General features: G+C 42.0%; 1 protein-coding gene across 3 annotated transcripts in view; it reads right to left on the reverse strand.

Annotated features, from left to right (window-relative positions):
• The window catches only part of LOC132883363 (serine/threonine-protein kinase ICK-like), a 45,996-nt gene extending 19,866 nt beyond the window's left edge, over window positions 1-26,130 (reverse strand). For 2 of the 3 annotated variants that reach the window (XM_060916896.1, XM_060916898.1), the window contains exons 1-8: window positions 25,961-26,130; window positions 17,017-17,201; window positions 7,171-7,225; window positions 1,721-1,842; window positions 1,531-1,610; window positions 1,076-1,208; window positions 682-853; window positions 390-557 (exon numbers count right to left, since the gene is read on the reverse strand). In XM_060916896.1, the coding sequence (XP_060772879.1) occupies window positions 390-557; window positions 682-853; window positions 1,076-1,208; window positions 1,531-1,610; window positions 1,721-1,842; window positions 7,171-7,225; window positions 17,017-17,117 (831 nt within the window). In that variant the 5' untranslated portion in view covers window positions 17,118-17,201; window positions 25,961-26,130. The other variant, XM_060916897.1, reaches the window with a different exon arrangement.

Here is a 26,130-nt window from a genome sequence, read left to right on the forward strand (position 1 = left end):
TTACGAGAATTTCTGAAGCCTTATGCGCCTCGCCTCATCTATACGCTCTTGCCAGTATCTGTTGGCGTTGTCGGTGACAACAAGCCACAGCACCAAGACCAGCAACACTAACAACTCCATGTCCTCCATGTTTATTGTTTACTCTCCGGGTCGTGAGACTACCGCTTAAAAGATCACTGATGTCACTGTTTGCGCTGCTTAACGACATCACGTGACGTCCACCCACTTTCGCTAACTCCACCCAATGTGTCCACCCACTTCCAGCCAGCACGGTTCAGCGCGGTTGTAGTCGAAATGCAACTTCAATAGCCCCGCTCAGCTCGACTCAGCACGGCACGGCTCAGCCCGACTCAGCCGCGTTTGTAGTGGAAAAGAGGCATTTGTGTTACCTGGCAGGCTGCTGGCCGTTTGTTAGGGTCCCAATGCAACAGGTCTCTCATCAGCTGAATGGCTTCGGAGCTGGCGTTGGGGATCAGAGTGGATAGGCTGGTGGGCACGCACTGCGGCCAGCGGAAATTCATGGAGGCAGCCAGCTGGTATCCTTCAGGCCAGTCGTTCTACATGGTCCAGGGACACATTAAATGTTCACAGAAATGCACGACTAAGAATAAATCATTCTGATTTCAAGCAAAATAGATCATTTTCTTACATTTTATATAATATAAATCATTTGCTTCCTACCTTTTTTGGAGTTCCCAAAACCTGGCAGATCTTGAAAATAGTGTCCACCTCACTGGAGCCAGGAAAGAGAGGTCTGAGCATGTAGAGTTCAGCCATGATACAGCCTACAGCCCACTGGTCTATAGGAGAGCTGTAGCTTTGGGACTTGAGAAGAACTTCTGGAGCTCGGTACCTAAATTCATAAGGGAACAAAATAAATAAATAAATAAATAAATAAATAAATAAATATCAATCAGTAAAGAAAACGAAATTGAATAGGAAAAAAGGTCAGTAGAGTACGGCTTTGAGTCAGCAATTCTGAACTGTACAACCTGTGCATATTCATAATATCACTTTCACCTAAATTATCAGAAGAAATTTCTAAGAGGGGGAGGAGGGAAAAAAAAATTGTTACCATCTTGTCGACACGTATTCAGTGTAAGGAGGACAAGATCGGATCTCTCGCGCTAGTCCAAAGTCAGCAATTTTTACGAGCTCAGGACCCATGCACAAAAGATTCTCTGGCTTCATGTCTCTATGAAAAAAGCCTGTTGGCAATGAGAAACAGTTAGCACTTTGTGATCTTACAGACAAAGCTAGGAAGAGCAAACAATGAGGGGGAAAAAAAAAAATCGTTCAGCATCAGATGTTTAGTATGAAAAGTGTTTCTGACCAAAACATAAGACCACAAATGCTTCGGAAATATTTAACTTCTGATGAGCAATTCCTTTTGAAGAAAGAGTCAATTCAGGGACATTGCACTCATTATTAATTTAAATATTACATTTGCTGGTACAGCAATTAATGGATTGTTTTCTGAAATGTGTTTGGCAGGTTATAAAGAGAGACCGATTTGTTTGTGAAAGTTACCGTGTTTGTGAATGAAGGCAAGTCCCTGGAGAATCTGAAACATGATATTCCTCACTGCAGACTCAGGAAACATGCGTGTTCTTGGAAAAAAAATAAAAAATAAAATACAGGTGTGTCATATACTTCAAATCTATTTCGAGAATGTTATGAAAACTGTAGTCTGTAGTCTACAGTTCAATTTACTGGTTACCTTTCTTTCATTAGCTGATAAAGGTTCTCCTTCATATACTCAAACACAAAGTAGAGTTGATCATTTTCCCGAATGACCTCCTTTAGCTTGATCACGTTGGCATGGTTCAGTTTCTTCAAGGACTGGGAGTGAAAGAAATCACAGCTTTATCCAGCAATACAACACAGTCAACAAACCCATGAATTTGAACATTTCAACTTTGAAAGAAAAGAAGGTTATGATGGACAGGACATGGAAATAAAATGGGGCGCTGATGATGCAGACTGAATATTTTTCTATTTTTAGGTTTTCAACAAACAGGTTTCTATTGCTGCCTAAAACCAAAAAGAGAGTGAGATCTGAATTTAATATAAGCAACATACACTCACTGGCTACTTTATTAGGAACACCATAATAATACTGGGTAGGACCCCGAACTTATTATTATTATTATTATTATTATTGCACTGTACTATCGCTACTCGATCGGCTGACAGAAATATACTGCATGAATGAACAGGCGTTCCTAATAAAAGCGCCAAGTGTGAAAGCATCATCTAAATAGGCGTGTGCTGATATGGGACGATGGAATATATGATGACAACACTAAAGACAGTGTGGACAAAATGTCTTGAAATTTCTTCTTATATTTGTAGCTCAGCTATAATCTACAAGGTATAATCTGTGCCAAATGGAATGACCTCTATAACTGAATGATATTGCAAACCAATAAAAAGACAGTTATGTTATGAGAATTGCACATCAGCACAGGTCTACAAGCCCAAATCAGAAGAGATTGGGATGGTATGTTGAAATTGAAATTAAGAGTGAAAACAAACAATGATTTGTAAATAATATTTGACCTGTATTGCATTCAAAATACAACAGCACATTATTTGATGTTTTACCTCATGAATTTGATTATTATTTAAAAAAACAAAAACACTTATTTCAATTCTGATTCTTGCAACATCCATCAATCATCTGCAGCCACTTATCCTGTTCTACAGGGTCGCAGGCAAGCTGGAGCCTATCCCAGCTGACTACGGGCGAAAGGCGGGGTACACCCTGGACAAGTCGCCAGGTCATCGCAGGGCTGACACATAGACACAGACAACCATTCACACTCACATTCACACCTACGGTCAATTTAGAGTCACCAGTTAACCTAACCTGCATGTCTTTGGACCGTGGGGGAAACCGGAGCACCCGGAGGAAACCCACGCGGACACGGGGAGAACATGCAAACTCCGCACAGAAAGGCCCTCGCCGGCCACGGGGCTCGAACCCGGACCTTCTTGCTGTGAGGCGACAGCGCTAACCACTACACCACTGATTCTTGCAACACATTTCATAAAAAGTTGGGATAGTGAAGCGTTTGCCACTTTATAATGTTGCCATTCCTTCAGACAACACTTAAGATGTTTAGGGACTGAAGTCACCAAGTGATCGAGTCTTTCAGGTGTTATTTTGTCCCATTTACCTCATTACCTGCACTAAATTGCCCCGTCCCAACTAAATTGCCCCGTCCCAATTACCAAATAACTCTTACTTAGCTATCCACTTTTAAATTTAGCTTGAGGTTGTTTTATGCATGTGCTAACTAACAACGAAGACAATAAAAGATGAATACTTCATTAAAAAAAAACCATTTAATTAACTTTCCTGCTGATACAAAAAAGATAAATAAAAATTCCAATATCCATTTTTCCCTGTCAAAATTTAAAACCAAAGTATAAGCAAAGTCACAGCAATAAAAACAAAACGACATCAGTTTCCCCTTGATCAAGTAAATTAAAACAACCTAAGTTGAAACAGTGCGGACAGAAACGTGCATTCTGCGTTTTGTACATTCTGCTGTCTACACTCTTAGCTGCAATGATCACAGTTCTATACTGAAATGGAGGAAAGCCAACATCTCCACATGCTCCTGGGAGAGGCTCGCTCCATCCACCAGACAGACCAAATCCAAAAACAAAATCAATGAACTAGTTAATACCTCAATTATCATCAAATAATTACTCAATTAAACAAGCAAACAAACAAACCACTTCCTGTTCATCCAGACACCTTTGTGCAGACAAAATGCCCATATTTACCACTGACATTAAAAAGACTCCTGTCAAAATGGACCACATCGCCAAACACCCTATTTCCCTGTAGTGGTACAGCCACCCGGTTTTGCACTGGAACCAGGAAGCAGAGGTGGAATTGAATGGCAGCGAGTGCAACTACAGTGGTGCTTGAAAGTTTGTGAACCCTTTAGAATTTTCTACATTTCTGCATAAATATGACCTAAAACATCATCGGATTTTCACACAAGTTCTAAAAGTAGATAAAGAGAACCCAGTTAAACAAATGAGACAAAATTATAATACTTGGTCATTTATTTATTGAGGAAAATGATCCAATATTACATATCTGTGAGTGGCAAAAGTATGTGAACCTCTAGGATTAGCAGTTAATTTGAAGGTGAAATTAGAGTCAGGTGTTTTCAATCAAAGGGATGACAATCAGGTGTGAGTGGGCACCCTGTTTTATTTAAAGAACAGGGATCTATCAAAGTCTGATCTTCACAACACATGTTTGTGGAAGTGGATCATGGCACGAACAAAGGAGATTTCTGAGGACCTCAGAAAAAGCGTTGTTGATGCGCATCAGGCTGGAAAAGGTTACAAAACCATCTCTAAAGAGTTTGGACTCCACCAATCCACAGTCAGACAGATTGTGTACAAATGGAGGAAATTCAAGACCATTGTTACCCTCCCCAGGAGTGGCCGACCAACAAAGATCACTCCAAGAGCAAGGCGTGTAATAGTCGGCGAGGTCACAAAGGACCCCTGGGTAACTTCTAAACAACTGAAGGCCTCTCTCACATTGGCTAATGTTCATGAGTCCACCATCAGGAGAACACTGAACAACATAGTTGTGCATGGCAGGGTTGCAAGAAGAAAGCCACTGCTCTCCAAAAAGAACATTGCTGCTCGTCTGCAGTTTGCTAAAGATCACATGGACAAGCCAGAAGGCGATGGGAAAATGTTTTGTGGATGGATGAGACCAAAACAGAAATTTTTGGTTTAAATGAGAAGAGTTATATGTTTGGAGAAAGGAAAACACTGCATTCCAGCATAAGAACCTTATCCCATCTGTGAAACATAGTGGTGGTAGTATCATGGTTTGGCCTGTTTTGCTGCATCTGGACCAGGACGGCTTGCCATCATTGATGGAACAATGAATTCTGAATTATACCAGCGAATTCTAAAGGAAAATGTCAGGACATCTGTCCATGAACTGAATCTCAAGAGAAGGTGGGTCATGCAACAAGACAGCGACCCTAAGCACACAAGTCGTTCTACCAAAGAATGGTTAAAGAAGAATAAAGTTAATGTTTTGGAATGGCCAAGTCAAAGTCCTGACCTTAATCCAATGGAAATGTTGTGGAAGGACCTGAAGCGAGCAGTTCATGTGAGGAAACCCACCAACATCCCAGAGTTGAAGCTGTTCTGTACGGAGGAATGGGCTAAAATTCCTCCAAGCCGGTGTGCAGGACTGATCAACAGCTACCGGAAATGTTTAGTTGTAGTTATTGCTGCACAAGGGGGTCACACCAGATACTGAAAGCAAAGGTTCACCTACTTTTGCCACTCACAGATATGTAATATTGGATCATTTTCCTCAGTAAATAAATGACCAAGTATAATATTTTTGTCTTGTTTGTTTAACTGGGTTCTCTTTATCTACTTTTAGGACTTGTGTGAAAATCTGATGATGTTTTAGGTCATATTTATGCAGAAATATAGAACATTCTAAAGGGTTCACAAACTTTCAAGCACCACTGTAGGTATGAAGTTGTTTTACAAACGTTTTAACCAATAAACTCATATTTTAACAGCCAATGTGAATGTTTGTTTATATTTCTTGGTACCAGATAATGCTTATACAGATGAGTCATGAACATGATAAAGCATAAGGATGGAATATTTCAGTTTGTACACAAACATGTTTAAAAATGCTGGTAGGTCTTTCCCTGCACTTCTAAAACAACTTAGTTCATTAAAATTGAGTTAATCTTTGGCGAAAGGTGATAAATGACACAATGAACAGTAAAACAGTATAGAAACAGTAGCGGCAGATCAGCTCTTAGTTGTTTTTGCCAGTAAGCAGTGTAAATATCAAAATGCACATTGAAATGTGCTCTTAAAACAGTGTATTATTATTATTATTGTCTTATTTAGTGTTTCACTCGGAGAGAGGGAGCTGCCTGTGAAGCTTGGCGAGGCTAGGACCTTCACTGGCCGAGTTATGAAGTTTTAAATGCTGGCTTGAGCCATGGCTCATATTAAAAGTTTTCGACGTGGAGTGCTCGCACGAGAATTTTGGGGGTGAATAACGGGTCATATCGGGGCGTGCCTGGGATGGTTTGAAAGGGCTCGGGGAGAGGGGCGTGCCTGTAAAGTTTGGCGGGGCTACGACCATCGGTAGCAGAGTTATGAATTTTTAAATTCGGGCCCCCAGAGGCCCCTGTTTCACAGGCCGTGTTATGATAGAAAGTATTCGCCCAGTGTAACATCTGGAAGAAAATTAGAAGTAGATTAGACCCATATCTTTACAATTTTTCATGGGCCATCCAGTCTGATGCCTTTGAAATACAGACGGACAAATACAAAAATTAACGGTCAATGTCAGCCAGTCCGGCCTTATTTCCCCACACTGCGCTTCCATGCTAGCTAATGTCGGCTTTACAAATTTTGCAATCCCCCCCAAGTTCAGTGCGAAATGCTCCCACACTTTGAAGGTTTTTAAAGCTGCCTTTTGTTAACTTCTCTCCAGTAAGCAGTAATGTCAAAGCATTCCTAGTTAGCATGAAAAAAACCTGATGTCACCAACTAATCGACTATTAAAATTAGTTGACAACTAATTTGGTTGTTGATTTTAGTCGACCAAGTCGATTAATTGTTGCACCCCTAAATGAAGCACAAGTCAAAGTAAATTTAAAAATCACTGCTTTGTTTTTTTTATTTGCATTTTCCATACCGTCCCAACTTTGTTCTGATTCGAGTTTGTCTTTATAAGCTCTAATTCCATGCATTGGAAAGGATTCACCATCGTCTTGTAAAAAGGCTGCCTGCTTGATCACATGCTCTTTTCAATAGTTGCAAGATAGGATTAATACAGAGGAAAAGTGGTGTGAGAAGCACTGCAATTTCAAAACATGCAGATACACATGAGTCACCTACTATCTTCACTGTGCTGCTGCAGAAAGTTTTTTTTTTTTTTTAAATGTGGTATGCCAGCAATTTAAAAAAAAAAAAAGTGACAATCATAAGAAATGTAAGGACATTTATTCCCCACACCTTCAGAGCAGCTGAAGCCAAAAGTCTTTTGTGAGAAATGATTTGTATGCGGGAGTGCATTCAGAGAGATGAAAGCATGAAATGACAATTTTTTTCTATCTTGATAATTGTAGTTACCTTAACCTCCCGGAGATTCATGCACTCCTCCCAGGAATAGAACTTCCTTTTCATTCTGCAAAAATAAACACACACATGAACATGGAAAAAAAACACCCACAAACACCAGTAACACAACAACCATGAGTATAAGGCAGCTGGGCCATAGAAGGTTCACGCTGCACGCTGCATGCTGCACACTACACGCTACACGCGTGTAAAGAAAAGTGGACAAACGTAGCATGACTTGCTCTGGGCCATAGAACGGCGTTCACGTTGCACGCTGCACGCTGCACACTTCACGCGTGAAGCGTGAAATGAACATGCACACTTTTTTCTAGGCGTGAAGATGGAAATTCCAGTCAATGCATGCGGTCACCGCCGCGCCAGCCAATCAGAACGGGTCTAGGGAGATAACTCTATGCTTTCAGGGGAAAACTTCAGAAAAAATATAATTGAATGGTATAATTGAAAAATAGTTCTTCATCGGGATTGTCAAGCAGATTATAGAATGTTCGGTGAAATTCACCACGGGTTTCTCTCAGAAGGAAGTGTTCTCGGCTCCAAATTCTGTTCCTTTTTCTCTTCCTCTGTCTCAGTAAAAGCAGAATGAGGCAATCGTCGTCATCCGAAGAGTCCATATTGTTGGTTACTCGGTCAAAGTAGAACAGACGCAACACGTGAACATCCAAGCATGAAGTTTAATGGCCCAGGGTCCGGTTCTTCACGTGAACGTGTAGCGTGCAGCATGCAGCGTGAACCTTCTATGGCCCAGCTGCCTAAGGGCCTTTCACATGACGTCACTGTAACTGTGGATTTGTTTATGTGGCCATATTACTGGGCAAGCTTTGTGTTTGACAACGCACAAGTGTATGTGAATGACTGTAAGCGCAATTCAGGAAACCTCTCCAGATAAACTTGTAGAAGTTGCATCTAAAAGAACACTGCCAGAGACCTGTAGTGCTTTTGGATGTAATAACAGACATGGAGATAAGCCTGGTTTAACTTTTCACCACTTTCAGGCGAACACAGAAAGACGAGGAAAAATAGTGAGCTGCAGTTAAACAGGAAGACTGGATACCAACAAAACATTCCTCTGTGTGTGGAGAACATTTTATATCAGGTTAGTATGAAAGCTCTGTGCACTTGTTATTTCTCCTAACACTTTTTCTTGCTCAAGGCCATTCAATTATAAAAATCCCACAGATCTAGCTCTAGCCTCGGCTACTCAAGTTAACATTCAACAAGTTCGTAAGTTGGTGTAACATGGACAGAACTTTGGTCTACATAGTAAATAGATAGTGCATGTGACAAATAAAGGCTTCTTCTTCTTAAAGCTTTTAATAGGCGGTGTGTGTGAAGCAGTAAGAAAATCAAACACTTTCATGAAGGAGCTAACTCGAATGCGAGCAGAAAAAAAAACGAGATTCTTAAACAAACTCTTCCATCTTCACTTCTGACTTTCTGTTTATCTCATCTCATCATCTGTAGCCGCTTTATCCTGTTCTACAGGGTCGCAGGCAAGCTGGAGCCTATCCCAGCTGACTACGGGTGAAACACGGGGTACACCCTGGACAAGTCGCCAGGTCATCACAGGGCTGACACATAGACACAGACAACCATTCACACTCACATTCACACCTACGGTCAATTTAGAGCCACCAGTTAACCTAACCTGCATGTCTTTGGACTGTGGGGGAAACCGGAGCACCCAGAGGAAACCCACGTGGACACGGGGAGAACATGCAAACTCCGCACAGAAAGGCCCTTGCTGGCCACGGGGCTCGAACCCGGACCTTCTTGCTGTGAGGCAACAGTGCTAACCACGACACCACCGTGCCGCCACTTTCTGTTTATGTAAAATATATTTTAAATACAATCGTGAATTTCTCTGGAGTTTTCAGGCTGAGCTCCCCTCCTCATATTCTTTAAATCGCTCATTTCCTCATTGTTCTTGAAGCATTTGCTTCCATCTGTTAATATTTTTCTTGATAGCGGGGAGACGGTAATGCCTTTAATCTACTTCTCTGTTTGAACAAGCAAAAACAGCGCAAAAATTAACCAGACTGAAGACAGATTAAGCCTTGCTTGCATGAAAGACGGTGTCTGTCTGACCCCAGCTGTAATTATCACGTGATGCGTGACATCATGCACAAGGGGTCTATAAACAGTACGCGTACCACACTACAACAGTGAGGGTATATAAAATAACTTGCAAAGCAGTAAATGAAACCGAGATGAAGGAAACAGCCAAGACATCATGGCAGACACGTAGTGAGGGACGCTTTTAGGAACTGAAATAAAAGATTAAAAAGCCTAATTTTTGTGGTGCTAGCTCGCAATATATGCTCGTTCCAACTTGCCTCGTCAGGCATGTTGGGGACATATCCCACTTGTCCCGGGCAATCCTTAATGTTGAGCCCTGGTGTCATACTTAGCTCTACTGTACTACCAAAAAAAAACATGCCAAATATATGAACATTAAAATGTATATCTGGATGTGGGCTTTGGTGATATATTTTATTAGACCTAATGCTTGGTGAGACTAGCAGCATGTTTGTTGTCCAGGGTGTACCCCGCCTTTTGCCCGTAGTCAGCTGGGATAGGCTTCAGCTTGCCTGCGACCCTGTAGAACAGGATAAAGCGGCTAGAGATAACGAGATGAGATGAGACTCGGCTAAACACTACAAAATGTGCTATATCTAGGCCCTGGCTTGTTTATTACTGTTACAAGTCCATGTTTGAACTTACCTTTGTCATAATAAGGTATTTCTCTTTATTGGGCATTTCCCATAACATTCCGGCATGCACGAAACCTTTTGTGAAATATTGGTAGGCATCTGTATTTTCGTATGCCTTTAGCATCTCTCCAGTTTATTTAGAAGTCCAAATACTAAATAGTTCAGGATGTCATAGGGTCCCAAATCCAGTAGCTGGTTTGCCAAACACTTATCAAGTGGAATAAATACATTTGTGGGTAAATTAAGAAGAAGAAGCCTTTAATTTTGTCACATGTACACTCAAGCACAGTGAAATTCCTCTGCATTTAATCCATCTGAAGCAGTCAGTCAACACACACACACACACACACCCATAGTGGGCAGAATAAATAAACACGTGTGTGTGTGTGTGTGTGTGTGTGTGTGTGTGTGTGTGTGTGTGTGTGTGTGTGTGTAAATTATATGGATGGCTGCATGTTTCAGCTTTTGGATGTAAAGTGATCTGCTGGTATAATATAAATTTTTAATCGTTTCAGAGACTGCAGTCATCTCAAATTTCATTATTAACTGTCACAGCTATGATTTTTTTGTTTGCTCGGCAATATTGCGGATGCCGCATGATGAACAAAAATCTATGACAACAATGAAAAGCCCCTATACTGGGGTGGGCGATATGTATCGTCTGCGATGTCATCGTGAATGTTGTTTTGACGATGTGTAATTTTGCATTATCGAGTTTTTTTAATTAAGCCGCCAAAAATCAATACAGAGCGGAGCAGACCCGGCGCCAGACACGGACTGACGGACGGGCCTTGAATTGCTTTTGGGGGGGCACACATTTTATACGCCAAGCCAGGGCAACACAACTGTTTCTAGCAACCCAGGAGAGCAGCACAGACGTGACGAGTTAAATATTCTAAGAAACCTATAAAGCAACCAAAACAACTTTCCAAAATGTATCAAACATTGCTCAGCATATTAAAAGTTTTTTTTTTTTTTGCTCCGCTGGCCTCACAACGCACAAAGCTGATTTCGGGTATCTACCGGAAGATGTCGTGATATGATCCCGTCCAGCAATAAAATGTGATTGGCTGAGACAGCTGCTCATTTACCCAGATACCATCTGAAGAAAAAATGCGATTGGTCGGTTGGTTAATTTCATTACATTAACCCATTGGTTCCCAAGAAATATTAGTCCACGTTTATAGCAATGATCCAGAAATTATTACTAGTGTTTCTGTACTCACGGATAATAATGAATGAACCGATCAGCCGATTTCGAATAGTTTCAATACATTTTAAATTGAGCACATTTTTCTTTATTATTGTTATACTGAAAAACTTTGACTTGTAGTTTACGTTTTTTTTTTGAGGGGAAAAAAAAAAACAAAGAAGAAGAAGCTGTGACGGGCTCCTATCAGTCCAAGTGCGGTCACTCGCCGGCCACTTTCAGGCATCTTTTTCGGATTAGTGAGACCAGACCCTCTGAACATGAATGGGGAGATATCAATACTGGACTCTGTGAAAACTAACGGTCGCGAAGAGCATATGATTGAAATCGCCATGAAAAGTTGATTATACTTGAGTGTTAGGTTGGTTCTCATGACTCAGAAAAAGCTTTAAAATCCACTTTTCTCGTGGATTATTTTGACACTGCGCAGGCGCAGTACTATAACGGCAGGAGAGGGACAGCGGAGCACGAAGCTGCAAGATGATTGGAAAGCTGTTGGTTCAGATCGACATATGATTGGTTGTTGGCAGCGGAACAGGCGGGATATTTGCAGACCCGTGCTGCCGTCAGAGACGGTTGATTAGAATGTTTGCTGCCGTTACGAACTGTCAATTGAATTATTCATTTTTATTAATTTAAAGTTGTTTAAGAAAATAAATATGGCTTTTCCTTAAATACTTGTGTCACTGCAATGATTCTTTTAGTCATTGTAATTATTGTAATCTTTAAGCAAGTGTTTTTTTTTTTTTTTAAATATCGTCAAAATATCGTTAAAATCCTAAAAAATATCGAGATATTATTTTTTGCCCATATCGCCCACCCCTACCCTATACATGGTTAATTTTGCAATAAGAAACCCTGGATGAAGAGAGTACAAAAGGTCACCATCTTGTTTTCCTTGTACTTCCCCCTGTTGTGAATCATGACCTCTACAGCTGTTTGGCAGTCCGTGATTTAGCTTCCCCCCATGAAAAGTATCAGGTTCTTTTTGTAGCATTAGTTGATCAAAGCGTGCTAAAATAGTATAAAAACCTCTCTTTATGCTGATCACCTGATTATGGAGGCATTTTGCAGAGTAGTATTTTTTCATTACATTAATTATTTTCAGATTAGACGACCGTGTAATCCTGTGCTGCCAACCCAACTGCCTTAATGTACCGGTAAATACTCTTGAGTTAAATCAATGCAGGCCCGGCGCCATGGGGGGGCGAAAGGGGGCGTCGCCCCCTCGTGGCTACAGCCCCGCCCCCTCAACGGAGACTCAGATCACTTAATTGTTTTCTTATGAAAATATAATGTATTATAGATGTATTAATAATTTGCATTTTCAAATACGAAATATTAAGTGGTTGCGCATTGCACAAAAATACATTTCACATAAATCACTACTAAAACTGGCACGGTAGAACAAATCTGATTGGTTGTTATGATTCTTACGTTGCAATCGTAGAATTCAACTGTATTAAGGTAGGATTATTTCAAAAAGCCTGAATTTAATATTAATCCTGTTTAGACATATGCATCAATCCTAACTACTGGGGACTAGTTATTGTGGGTGTATGTGTGAAATGCTGACACAGCCGCGCACACACAGACCTGTGATAAGGACAAGGGGAGGGGTCGTGCGGGCGGGGGTTTTACATGCACACTTACAAGTGCACTGTCTCTGCAATATGCAGTCAGTTTGCGGGAGTAGTCTTTCCCCCACCGAATTCAACGAATTCAATCACAATATTGTGAATCCATTTTCTTTCTTTGTAGGCTAAGTTTATCTCCGTTTATGTTGGTGTACGTGTTCATATATGGTCCGCTTTGTGCGCAAATAGCGCAAGAATATGTGTCGTTGACGTCACCTCCCATGCAGCAGGGGTGAAAATTCATCACTTCAGAGTGTTTTGTCCCCTACACGCCTAAACTGGGATCGCGGATTAAGTGGTTAGCGTTGACTCGGTGCGAGTCAGGAAGGCTATTACTGGTGCAGCCGCGGGGTCTGTTGATTTTTTTAAATTATGATTTTGGCCGCCGAGCCAAGTACCTTAGACTTGCATTGACGTTTTGTTTTCATGCTGCGGAGCTATTTGTATGTATCTCATCTCATCTCATTATCTCTAGCCACTTTATCCTTCTACAGGGTCGCAGGCAAGCTGGAGCCTATCCCAGCTGACTATGGGCGAAAGGCGGGGTACACCCTGGACAAGTCGCCAGGTCATCACAGGGCTGACACATAGACACAGACAACCATTCACACTCACACCTACGGTCAATTTAGAGTCACCAGTTAACCTAACCTGCATGTCTTTGGACTGTGGGGGAAACCGGAGCACCCGGAGGAAACCCACGCGGACACGGGGAGAACATGCAAACTCCGCACAGAAAGGTCCTCGCCGGCCCCGGGGCTCGAACCCAGGACCTTCTTGCTGTGAGGCGACAGCGCTAACCACTACACCACCGTGCCGCCCCTATTTGTATGTATTTTAAATGTAAAGGACTTGCCTGTAGGTTTGTGTGTGTTGTTTTATGTTTGGCATCTTTCCGGTTGTACCGCGTGTCTGTGAGAAAATTGGAGGGGAGGGTTAACAGGTGGGCACGGGAGCTGATAAAGCGCAACTGCCCTGGTAATATGCCACATGATTTTCCCGGACTAAAGCAACCTTCGGGGCCGTGGTTTTGTGGTTGGCGCAGTTAATTGTTTGAAACACGTTGTCAGACCGCCATCACTACTACACACTATATGAAAAAATATTTGCCCCCTTGCGATTTCTAATTGCCCCCTTAGTAAACTGTTCCTGGCGCCGGGCCTGAATCAATGGAACACTCCAGTGCTACTGTTCATGTCCCCTCTCCCATAATAACATCCTGCTTAATTTAAAAATAGAACACACACTAAACAGTGGCTTCCAGAAGCCTGATAGATGTCTACACAATCACCAGAATGGCAGGCTTTAAACCCTGGGGTCCTCCACAGCTGAAAAGCTAGCAATCAGCTTAACTGTAGTCCCTTTCACAATGTCTGTTCAAGGCAGGAATCTTACAACTTTATTCCATCTCACATTCTGTGTAAAACATCCGAATGCAAGGGGGTGGTGGTGGTGGGGTGGAGGTCTGTTACCCCTTTTCCACCAAATCGGTTCCAGGGCTGGTTCGGGGCCAGTGCTGGTGTTGGTTCACAACTCGTTCAACTTGCGAGCCAGCTGAGAACCAGTTTGCTTTTCCATAGCCCGGGGTGCTAAGTGGAGCCACGTCATTACGTCGCTGTATACGTCAGTTACGTCGCTGCGTTTGTATAAACCTTGGCGTGAACATCGTAGCAACAACAACATGGAGAAGAAGCAGCAGCAGCAGCAGCAACAATAATAATAATAATAATAATAATAATAATAAATGGCTTCACGTTTGTACAGCTGCTGCTTCTCGCCGCTTAAAAATGGCGACCTTTCGCAATCTTGCTATTGTTGTTGGTCTTAACAACTCCGCTGACGTAAGCGGTTCCTTCCTCTGGCCCAGCAGAGAGTTGGTGCTAGCCTGGAACCGGTTTTTCTGGCCCTAGAGCCAGTTCTTTGTCAGTGGAAACAGAAAACCCGGTTCCAAACTAAGCATTGGCCCCGAACCAGCCCTGGAACTGCTTCGGTGGAAAAGGGGCATGTGTTATTCCGCCTGTGGGCCAAAACGATTACTAGTAGCACAGCGGAATTGACATTTTTGTAAAAGGGACAGCTGGCGTTATGGAACAGGGGTGTGATGCTTTTGACATTCTTCTATCAGAGACAAGTGTGAATTCAAATGGTCTATGGCTTCTAAGGTCCACGCGCCTTTTTGCCTCAAATCACTTCCTCCTTCTCTTCAGTTTCTCCTCCAGCATATTTCTGATTGCACAGATAATAATAAGACTTCAACACTTGCTTCATCTGCCATTATTATTTAGAAAGCGACACTAGTATGCTCAAGGTATTCGTATTTTTGATGCACAGTGTGTTATGTCACCCTAGATGCCAACATTCCGTTGTGTTGCATGTCACACCTCTGGTTGCGGAATGCCAGCATGCTGTGTAAAGCAACACAACACTGGCGTAGCTTTATTTGGTTCAGTGTAAACAAAGCCGGAATATCACAATATTTAACAGTTATTCCACGAAATCAAGTCGTACATGGCTTTTAGCCGACTCAGCACTACATGCCTCGTCAGCTGTCAGCTCATGTACGACTCGATTTCGTGGAATAATTGTTTTATTCTGTCCACATCCACTGGATTTTGAGAAAACAGAGCATTTTTATTTTTTGCAAATTCAATAAATAAAAAAACTTTATACAAAACTTCAGACAAAATCATTTCCGCTTAGAATGTAAACAAACTGGCGAAATGACAGTAGCAATTTGTGAAAAAATGCTATGATAATAATCAGAAAAAACAAACATTCTTACCAAGAAATACTTTCATTCCATATTTTGTTCCTTTTTTTTTTGTATTTTTTGGCGTTTTGTTTTCGAATAGGAGTTTTTATTTCATTCTCAGTTGGTTCAGCAACACGCTCCGCCATTTTCTTCTTCTTTAGGGTTTTTTTTTTTTAGCGGTTGGCAAACCAACTTAAAGAGGTGCATTACCACCACCGACTGGGCTGGAGTGTGGAACAGGAGATACTGGGGGTGGGGTGGGGGAACTATATGCTTTTAACTATTTCCGTTTCTTTTAAATACTTGATAAAGTGATATCTCGGAGTTGATGCGCGCCGCCATTTTGTTTTTCTCTACTCACAGTATATGAGCTGATATCCTAGTAGTAGAGTAGTCAATCAGAGCGCGTGATTCAGTGAATGTGGATAGAATAATGTGCGATACCTTTGTAAAAAGGGCTTGTGTTTGCAACGTGACTGTTCAGAAGCTGCACCGATATGTTTTAGCATTCAGGCTTACTGAAAAGGCAGTCACCAGTTCCCTGCTTGCAAATACAGCATGCTAGGAGTTGCAGTCATGACCTCATAGTCAGTCAGTCAGTCAGTCAGTCAGTCAGTCAGTCAGTCTCAAAACCTCTCAAGATATCGTAATTGTTAATTAACAATTATTCTCAGAAGGCGAAGTGAATATTGGTGAATAATAACCAAAGATGAAACTGAGGTCATTACTCACCAATATTCACTGAGCCTGAGGCGGATAACTGTTTTCGTATAAATACAAAAGGTGATTATTTTTTTTAAACAAACTGTAGGGGGAAAAAAATTTTCAAATTTCAAAAGCAGCATGCAATTGTAATGCGCGCAGACTTGTGTCGCTTATCTATGCCGAGTCACATAAAATACTTTGTTTTGAAATAGATAAAATAAAATCCCAGTTCCACCTTACCTTTGAATAGTTTTAGATCAAACTTCGTAGCATCTTTAGTGCTTTTAGGAACAGCATTTTCTTTCATAATTTGTAATTCTTCCTCACTTACAGTAATGAAGTGACTGGTTGTCATTTTGCCGACTCGCTTGAGCTGATTGGTCAAGAAATTCAGACTATTTCTCGATAATCAGTGTACGATTTTCTATAAATTACCTGAATATTTACACTAACAATCGTCAATCATTCTCAAATCCTCCCAAGATACCATAATCACCTTGTTCTGATGCTTAGACAGGCAGGGTAAGGGACTCTGTGCTTAAGGGCTTGGTTTGGGTCTCCGCCCTCTGCTAATCTATGTTCAGGTTGCTGCGCCCGGCTAGTCTTGGCCCCGGGTCTCCTGTCTGTGGCTCTGTGCTCGGCTAGTCTCAGCCCAAGTCTCTGTGATTGGATAGTTATGGTCTGGGGCCCTGTGCTCGGCTTGGCTCACAGCCACAAGTTTCTTTAGTGAGATACATTTAGCCGTAAGAATGTGAATATGGCCCTGAACCTCAGATCAACTCTGCTAAAAACACAGAAAAACATTAGAACAGCACAACTCACTTCTTGATGGCGACGAGCTCTCCAGATTCCAGGCAGCGGCTCAATGTGACTGAGCCATAAGTGCCGTCGCCAAGCTGCCGGATGGCAGTGTATCGGTTCATAGTGCTGTTTTCTTTCTCAGCATAACGCACAGTGGCGCCTGGTACCTGTTCGATGGCCGCTTAAATGCATGTGCATACCACCACCTGCAAAGTAACAAACTGACAGGGTCAACAGACAATCTGAGGAATATGAGGAAACTCCTCAACACACACACACACACACACACAGATGCCAGACTGGGGGAGCTCACCTGAATTTGGAGCTTTTTTTAAAAATGAAATTCAAACCAGATTCAGACTCTGCAATTTAAGCGATATAAAACTTGGATGATTCCAATTAAATCTTTTGATTATATGATGAAGATCCTATAACGACAGACCTGCGATTAAAGAAAATGGATGCAAACTTTAATGGAGTGAAGGACAAGATTTTCTTTTATTTTGCTTTGGCTTTTTATTTCCACAAAGTACACAAAACAACAAATTGTTCTCAAAAGTTAAAAAAAAAAGTGCAAAAACATGGATTTACTATTTTAACTTGTTTTACTTTCTATAACCAGTGTTCCCCACTTCTCAAAAAATAAAAGGTGGTAGCGGGGGTTTGGGGACCTGAAACTGATGGACTTTGGGCTTTTTTGACAGTGAAACTGGCCAATAAATGGATAGGAAATGCTAAATCATTGTTAAAATCATTTTACAAAAAATTAACACTCTTACTGTACATATCTTTATTGTCAATGTGAGACAGAGCCCTGCACTCCCGCGGGAGTCCCGCGGGACCCGACGCAAAGCAGTGCGGCGCGGGACAAATTCTGAAAGCTCATTGCGGGCGCAGGCGGGAGGGGGAGCGCACAATGCAGGAGCGGGCAGGAGAGGTGATAAGCTGCTGTCCCGCTAACTAAAAATGTGTTTAAAATAAATTTTATAAATTATTAATTTATGTCCATCATACATAATTTGTGCTGGATATTTTATTTGGCATTAATAAAAACATTTTAAGATGCCTAAATTTGCGGATGTGGTCTAATCTCGCGTACGTTTCCGATTCCTTTCCGCTCTTCCGTGTTTGAGATCTCCGATCATGGCAGAAGAGCAGAGCTCCTCTAGTGAAGCTCACAGTGCTTCAGAAGTAAGTGCTGCTTTAAAAAGAGGTACATTTACCATTAAAAAGTCAAGAGTCCTGAAATCAGACATTTGGAAGTCGTTCTCACTCATGTACGACGCAGAGGGAAATCAGCTGCCCTTTGCTTGGGATAAGTGCCAAAAGGTTCTGACATACAACGGGCATAAATCAGGTACATCAGGCCTGAATCGCCATGTATGTACTGTCTTAAAAGGACAACAATTGTTGGAGTTCAGAGGGAACAACGCAAAAGTGACAGATGCGTTGAAGGCAAAGACCGTGGAGAAATGCGTTGATTTTGTTGCTGTGGACCTCCGCCCGTATGACAGTATTGCTGGTTGGGGATTAGTTCAGTTAGCCCAACACTTAGTTGACACGGCAGCCACAACAGGCAAATTCGATGTGCAAGATATTCTGCCCCATCCAGTAACCGCGTCACGTCATGTAGATGATAGGGCACTCAAATTTAGAAGAGCTGTTGTTGATGACATGAACAATGACAAGAACTTTCGTGAGAAATAACGCGAACGTCTGCATCATGCGGGATTTGCAGGCGGGAGTGGGACAAAATATGGCAGGCGCGGGCGGGAGCGGGGCTGAAAATCATAATTCTTTGCGGGAGCGGGCAGGAGCGGGACTGCACAATGCGGGAGCGGGACTGAAAATTCTGTCCCGCGCAGACCTCTAATGTGAGACTCATTTGACATTTTAGTTGAGACTGATGCGCCTGTTGGGCATCCCTGAATTAATTATATTTTTTCCGTGTGTGAAAAATAAATGAACTCCCATGCATAAACAAAATACCCAATTACAATAAATGCATACGTTTTTTACAATACACAATGTCAATTGGGTGAAACCACTGCAATCCATGCTACGCGCCTTGTCAGCTATCAGCGCATGTACGACTCAATTTCATGGAATAACCATTAAATGTTGTGTCTTGTCTGTAAATTAGGCGTATCAGATGCTCGCTGGCCGTGCTGTGAAAACTGTGCATGTACTGTAGACGCTCATTTAAGTTTCCAAAGCTGTCATTGCTTAACTCTTGAATATTTACTATCATTAAAAAGCTTATAATCTCTGCTTTCCAAAGAAATTTCTCTCATTAAGATCCATTCAGTACTTTAGGAGTAATGGTACATTGAAGTTGGTACAACAGAGTGCACTCTCTGCTCACGGGATGTCGGGTAACTGCCGATGCTTTCTGAGTCACAAGGAAGCGGTCAGACACTCACTCTCTTTTCTGATCAGTTTCCGACTGGATTACTTGTGAATATCAATCAGATAACTTTTATAGGGATGTTCACGAGCTCTCAGTGTTTCTAATGAAGTGTTCAGCAAAATTTTCCATCTGCTAGTTTTGATGTTATGATTCACAGCAAACTATGACGCAAGTTTTCATAGCTTTACCTACTTATTTTTTCAAATGAAACTGATTCATGTAAATAAATAACTTTTAGAATATAACTGTAGTTGTTCTGATGAAAAATATTGAGATCTTAGTGGTCGGAATGATATTTTTAAAAACCGGAAGTCAGAAATGCAAGTGTCAGTTTCAATTCAATTAATTGGAATTGTTTATTGGATGTGGCTCACAGATTTTTTCGAGATTAGCCTTGAAAGCTGTGAATATTAATCAAAATAATCATTTATATTCTTTAATTTCAACACGAGTAGGCCCTACTTAGAAATACAAAGGCCTACAGAGGACAAAGAGGATATTAGAAATATTATTACTTTTTTATTTTTGATAGAGTAGGGTAGATGTGAATGACATTCACTGCTTACCTTACGCATATTTTATAATTAACATTGATTTCTCCTTCTTTGTGATGTATAATGCACAGAACGTGCGGGTCGGCAGTAACACCTCCAGGACCATCATGCTGAGCACAGGGGCCCCACAAGGGTGTGTGCTCAGCCCGCTGCTCTTCACCCTGCTGACCCATGACTGTGTACCAATCTACAACACCAACCGCATCATCAAGTTTGCGGACGACACGACTGTGGTGGGCCTCATCACTAAAAACAACGAAGCCAACTACAGGAATGAGGTGAGCCAACTGGTCCAGTGGAGCAAAGACAAACAAACAATCTCTTCCTGAACGTGGGGAAGACCACAGAGATTGTGGTCGACTTCAGAAGAGGTCACTCACAGCATCCCCCCTCTGACCATCGACAGTGCTGTAGTGGAGAGGGTGAGCAGCACATTGCTGAGGACCTCTCCTGGTCCAATAACACCATATCACTGGCCAAGAAGGCTCAAAGTCGCCTCTACTTCCTCCGCAAACTGAGGAGTGAACGAGTCTTCCCCCCCCCCCCATCATGTACTCATTCTACAGGGGCACCATTGAGGGTGTCCTCACTGGCTACATCACTGCGTGGTACAGAGGCTGCAACGCCTCCTGCCAGAAGACTGCAACGCATAGTGAACACGGCCAGCAAGATCATTGGTACTCCTCAGCCCTCCCTTACGGACATCTATCACTCCTGCCTCACCTGCAGAGCCATCAGCATCGCTGGTGACACCTCCCACCCTTCAAACTCACTCTTCAGCCTCCTGCCCTCAGGGAAAAGGTACTAGAGCCTCCGGGCCCGCTCTACAAGACTACTGAATAGCTTCATCCACCAGGCTGTCAGGATGTTGAACTATGTCCACTACCTACCCCCTACCCCTGGTCTGTAACACATTCATTTACACAAGAACTCTATCTCATCCGTTTGCACATCACACCACAATCATTTGCATTACTGTTGTATCTGCTGCTACTGGTCATTTGCACTACCGTTCATGTACACCTCATAAGCTACTCTTCTAAGCACCTTCTCCGTTATGGTCATTGTACTGTATTTGCACTACTGCTATTTTGTACATTGATTTTAGAGTGTATTTTTACCTAGATATTCTTTTTTAATAGAAATATTTTTATCTGATTTTACAAGTAAGGTGAAAGAAAGTGCATTTCAATTCTCCTATGTGTCCTGGATATATAGTGAATTGACAAAAAAAAAAATCTGTGAATCTTGAATAAATGAGAGTTAAAGTGCACATCTTGGGTAGATTTAGGAGCAAGATCAATGCAAATTCTCTTATTTTATGTTAAACTTTGGTCAAATATCTGTCACATTTTGCATTTTGTGCAAATTATTTCTTTTTACCTTGTGCAATACCAGAAAAATTCAGTCGAAATCAAGCCATTTGAGGCGAATTGGTCCGCCTCTGAAAAAAACTTGGCATTTGGATTTCCTGGCAAACATTGATTTTCGTGACGTCGCGTGCAGGACGCCTTCCTCTGAATCCTACGTCAGCGCTGGTTTGTTTATGAAAAAAATGACCTGGTGGTTTTCTGCAAATTTCTTCAACGTTATCACGTAATTATTAAAATGGTTAACAGATGTATCGTAGGAGGGTGTAGCAACACCAATCACGATGGGATTAGTACTCATCGTTTTCCAAAAGACCGGACAATGAGAGAGAAATGGGAGCGCTTCGTGCGAGGCACCCGGAAAAACTGGCAACATGCAACAGACCACAGCATCATATGCGGGGCTCACTTCATAAAGCCCAACGACTTTGAGAACTATCTGCAGTGGGAAATGGGCTTCAAGAAGCAACTTGATCTGAAAAAAGACGCAGTTCCATCTGTCAGAATGCCCAAAGCAACACCGTCCCCATTTGTGTCAGCGTCACCAAAGGAGCCAGCCGTGTTCGTCTCCCCTGACAGAAGGCAAAGTGACGCATCCACTGAGGCCCTCGAAGCCGAGAACCAAGCAGAGCCGAGAAAAAGACCAAGAAAATCGGCAATTCACAAGTTGACTGTTGCCAGGGTAAGAAATAAGAGAGACTATACTCTAAATTAGGTGTTCCTGTGTTTGTCTCTCAGCCTGCTGGCAGATCCGCACGTGGCGTCACGAATCTGGCTCCAGACTCCCTTGGGATTTTTCCAAACGCGTTTTGTTATTTTATTTTTTTCTGCTGTAGACAGATGGCCTTGTGCAAAATTACCTTTCTGGATGAGTGTGTAAAGGGATATACTTTCATATAAAAAAAAAAAACCCGCTAAATTGGTCCAGGATATGCCCTTTAAGATCGGCTTCATATTGTACAAATAAAGCCATTTGGTGAAACTTTGAAGAGAGTGTATTGGTTTAACATTTTTACCTAATTAGCATAATTAAATATTAATTTGGTACAGACCCCTTTCACATGACGTCACTGCGCTGCGAGATTTTGTTAGGCGCCATATTGGAAGACCAAGTACATGCACTCACAATATAAAACAAAGTACGAGCGAGAGTAAAGTGACACGATGGATGATAATTCTGGTTATGTGAGTACATTACCAGCTGCAGAAAGGGCACGGTATGTGGAGAAACCGGCTGTGATTGATGGGTTTGACCCATATGATAAGACTCGGGGCAAGGGAGAATGGAAACATAAGGAGGACCGGACACCAATTCTGCCATCTGTTTGCTACCCAGACATTGTAAACTATTTGTTGTTTACACCCAGTGACTACACTCAGTGTTCGAACTATGCCGATATTTTCGGGGGGTCCCTTTTTTTCCCTTGGGGCGCTTGCGCTTGTCTCGGAGCGCGGATCTCCAAACACATGAGAAGCCTCTCTTACGCACATATCACGCGGACTCCACACCTCCACACACGCATCGCGTCTGAAGTCATAACTCATCAGGGGAAATCGTGTCCGCATTGGCATGTTCAAAAAACAACCTCGCGTCAACAATGATACCACACGCAAGAACAAAAAAAAAAAAAAAAAAAAAAAAAAACAGTCAGGCTACTCAACAACCAACCTGGCAGCAGCGAGCCCCAAACCATCCTAAATTATTATTATTATTAAATTGTAGAAGTGTGGGAGGCTTGCTCCTCATACAGTTATCAACTTGGGGCCAATTTAGCATGTTTTAAATCTGAATTTCTTGCGTTTGCTTACCTCAAAGTGTCCGCAGATCATGCACAGATCATATCCACAGTTTTTTGCCAAGTCTCACACAGGTTTCTTTCAAGTCTACTGTTGGGCCAATAAATCATAAATAAAACAGCTCAGATTTGTTTGTTTAAGTCGTTTGCCACTCCACTTTATTCTCGTGGGTTCACATACCGCTGCCGTTATTTCCCCCTAATCACGAGTTTGTTGGTCTTCCAATATGGCGCAGGGTCTGTTTACTTCCGGTTTCGGGTGACGTCAGTGAAAGGGGTCTATACTAATTAAATCCTAATTTGTTTTTACTAATTTTTCAAACTTTGCATTCAGTATACAACCATCTATGTGCCTGCCAATTTCCATGTAAATATTTTATATATATTAAAAAAAAAAAAAAGTTATGAAGAAAAAACATTTGATCTCATTTGTTAATGAGGCTTGTTCTGGACCATGTTATCCGAATACATAATATTATGGCAGTTTTCTAAAAACGTAACCCTTTTTTTCCAATCTTTGATTTGTAAACTCAAGAATTAATAAACATATTTTAATTCTGCAAAAAGTATGTTGTTCAGCATTCAGTTTTTAATTCAATGAGACCAGTTTCAAGCAATCTGGCTTGAATTTGAATTTTCACATCCATCCATTATCTGTAGCCGCTTTATCCTGTTCTACAGGGTCGCAGGCAAGCTGGAGAACATGCAAACTCCACACAGAAAGGCCCTCGCCGGCCGCTGGGCTCGAACCCAGACCTTCTTGCTGTGAGGCGATATGCTTTTCACCTGATATGCCTAATTTTAGAATCCCAGCTCTACCGAAACTTCATACTGAGAAGTGGTATGAATCCTAATTTTAATTAATGTGCACCTTATGTTTTATGTAAATATCCTGCATATTGTCTGCATGGTGTACTGTTTAAATTGTTGATAGCATACAAATTTATAATGTACACTGTATATTATAGATATTGTATATTATTAATATTGTAGATAGATATATTAGAAATATTTAGATTATAGACAGATAGATATACTGTAGAATGCAGCTTGTGTATAATATAGGTATTGTATATTATATATATAATAGTTACTGTAGATTGCATATTATTATATTGCGTAATGGCTATCTATCCATCCATCCATTATCTGTAGCTGCTTATCCTGTTCTACAGGGTCGCAGGTGGGCTGGAGTCTATCCCAGCTGACTATAGGTGAGAGGCGGGGTACACCCTGGACAAGTCGCCAGGTCATCACAGGGCTGACACATAGACACAGACAACCATTCACACTCACATTCACACCTACGGTCAATTTAGTCACCAGTTAACCTAACCTGCATGTCTTTGGACTGTGGGGGAAACCGGAGCACCCGGAGGAAACCCACGCGGACACGGGGAGAACATGCAAACTCCACACAGAAAGGCCCTCGCCGGCCACGGGGCTCGAACCCGGACCTTCTTGCTCTGAGGTGATATGCTTTTCACCTGATATGTCTAATTTTAGAATCCCAACTCCATCCATCATCTGTAGCTGCTTTATCCTGTCCTACAGGGTCGCAGGCAAGCTGGAGAACATGCAAGCTCCACACAGAAAGGCCCTCGCCGGCTGCTGGGCTCGAACCCGGACCTTCTTGCTGTGAGGCGATACGCTTTTCACCTGATATGCCTAATTTTAGAATCCCAGCTCTACCGAAACTTCATACTGAGAAGTGGTATGAATCCTAATTTTAATTAATGTGCACCTTATATACCGATGTAAATATCCTGCATATTATATTGTCTGTATATGGTGTACTGTTTAAATTGTTGATAGCATACATATTTGTAATGCCTACTGTATATTATTTATCTCATCTCATTATCTGTAGCCGCTTTATCCTGTTCTACAGGGTCGCAGGCAAACTGGAGCCTATCCCAGCTGACTACGGGAGAAAGGCGGGGTACACCCTGGACAAGTCGCTACGTCATCACAGGGCTGACACATAGACACAGACAACCATTCACACCTACGGTCAATTTAGAGTCACCAGTTAACCTAACCTGCATGTCTTTGGACTGTGGGGGAAACCGGAGCACCCGGAGGAAACCCACGCGGACACGGGGAGAACATGCAAACTCCGCACAGAAAGGCCCTCACCGGTCGCTGGGCTCGAACCCAGAACCTTCTTGCTGTGAGGCGATACACTTTTCACCTGATATGTCTAATTTCAGAATCCCAACTCCATCCATCATCTGTAGCTGCTTTATCCTGTCCTACAGGGTCGCAGCCAAGCTGGAGAACATGCAAACTCCGCACAGAAAGGCCCTCGCCGGCCGCTGGGCTCGAACCCGGACCTTCTTGCTGTGAGGTGATACGCTTTTCACCTGATATGCCTAATTTTAGAATCCCAGCTCTACCGAAACTTCATACTGAGAAGTGGTATGAATCCTAATTTTAATTAATGTGCACCTTATATTTTTATGAAAATATCCTGCATATTGTGGTGTACTGTTTAAATTGTTGATAGCATACATATTTATAATGTATACTGTATATTTAGATTATAGACATATTGTATAATGCAGAGTGTGTATAGTAGATTATTATACTGTGTAATGTCTATATTATACATTACATATACACATAGAACTTGTTCTTGTATTACATGTACTCACACTTTTTTCCTTCTGGATCACTAGAGAGACACTCACCACCGGAACCAAATTCCTTGTTTGGGTCCAGATACTTGGCCAATAAACCCGGTTCTCAATCCGATTCCGATTCTGATATGTGAGTGATATTAGCCAAGCTGCTAACGGTAGCTACACAGGCTGTTAGCTTGAGATTATGTACCTGTTGTGCATTGCAGCCAGTCCGGTCTGTGCGTGTAAAGTCACTTTAATCCGATCTGTAAATCTCAGAGTCGCTACAGGAAGCTGCTGGGTCGCGAACCACCGGCCCAGTGAGTCACACTACAAACAAAACAGCAAACAAACCAGCCTCCGACAAACCCACCCGTATTC

Source organism: Neoarius graeffei, chromosome 3 (assembly GCF_027579695.1).
Source record: "Neoarius graeffei isolate fNeoGra1 chromosome 3, fNeoGra1.pri, whole genome shotgun sequence".
NCBI classification, from domain to species: Eukaryota; Metazoa; Chordata; class Actinopteri; order Siluriformes; family Ariidae; genus Neoarius; species Neoarius graeffei.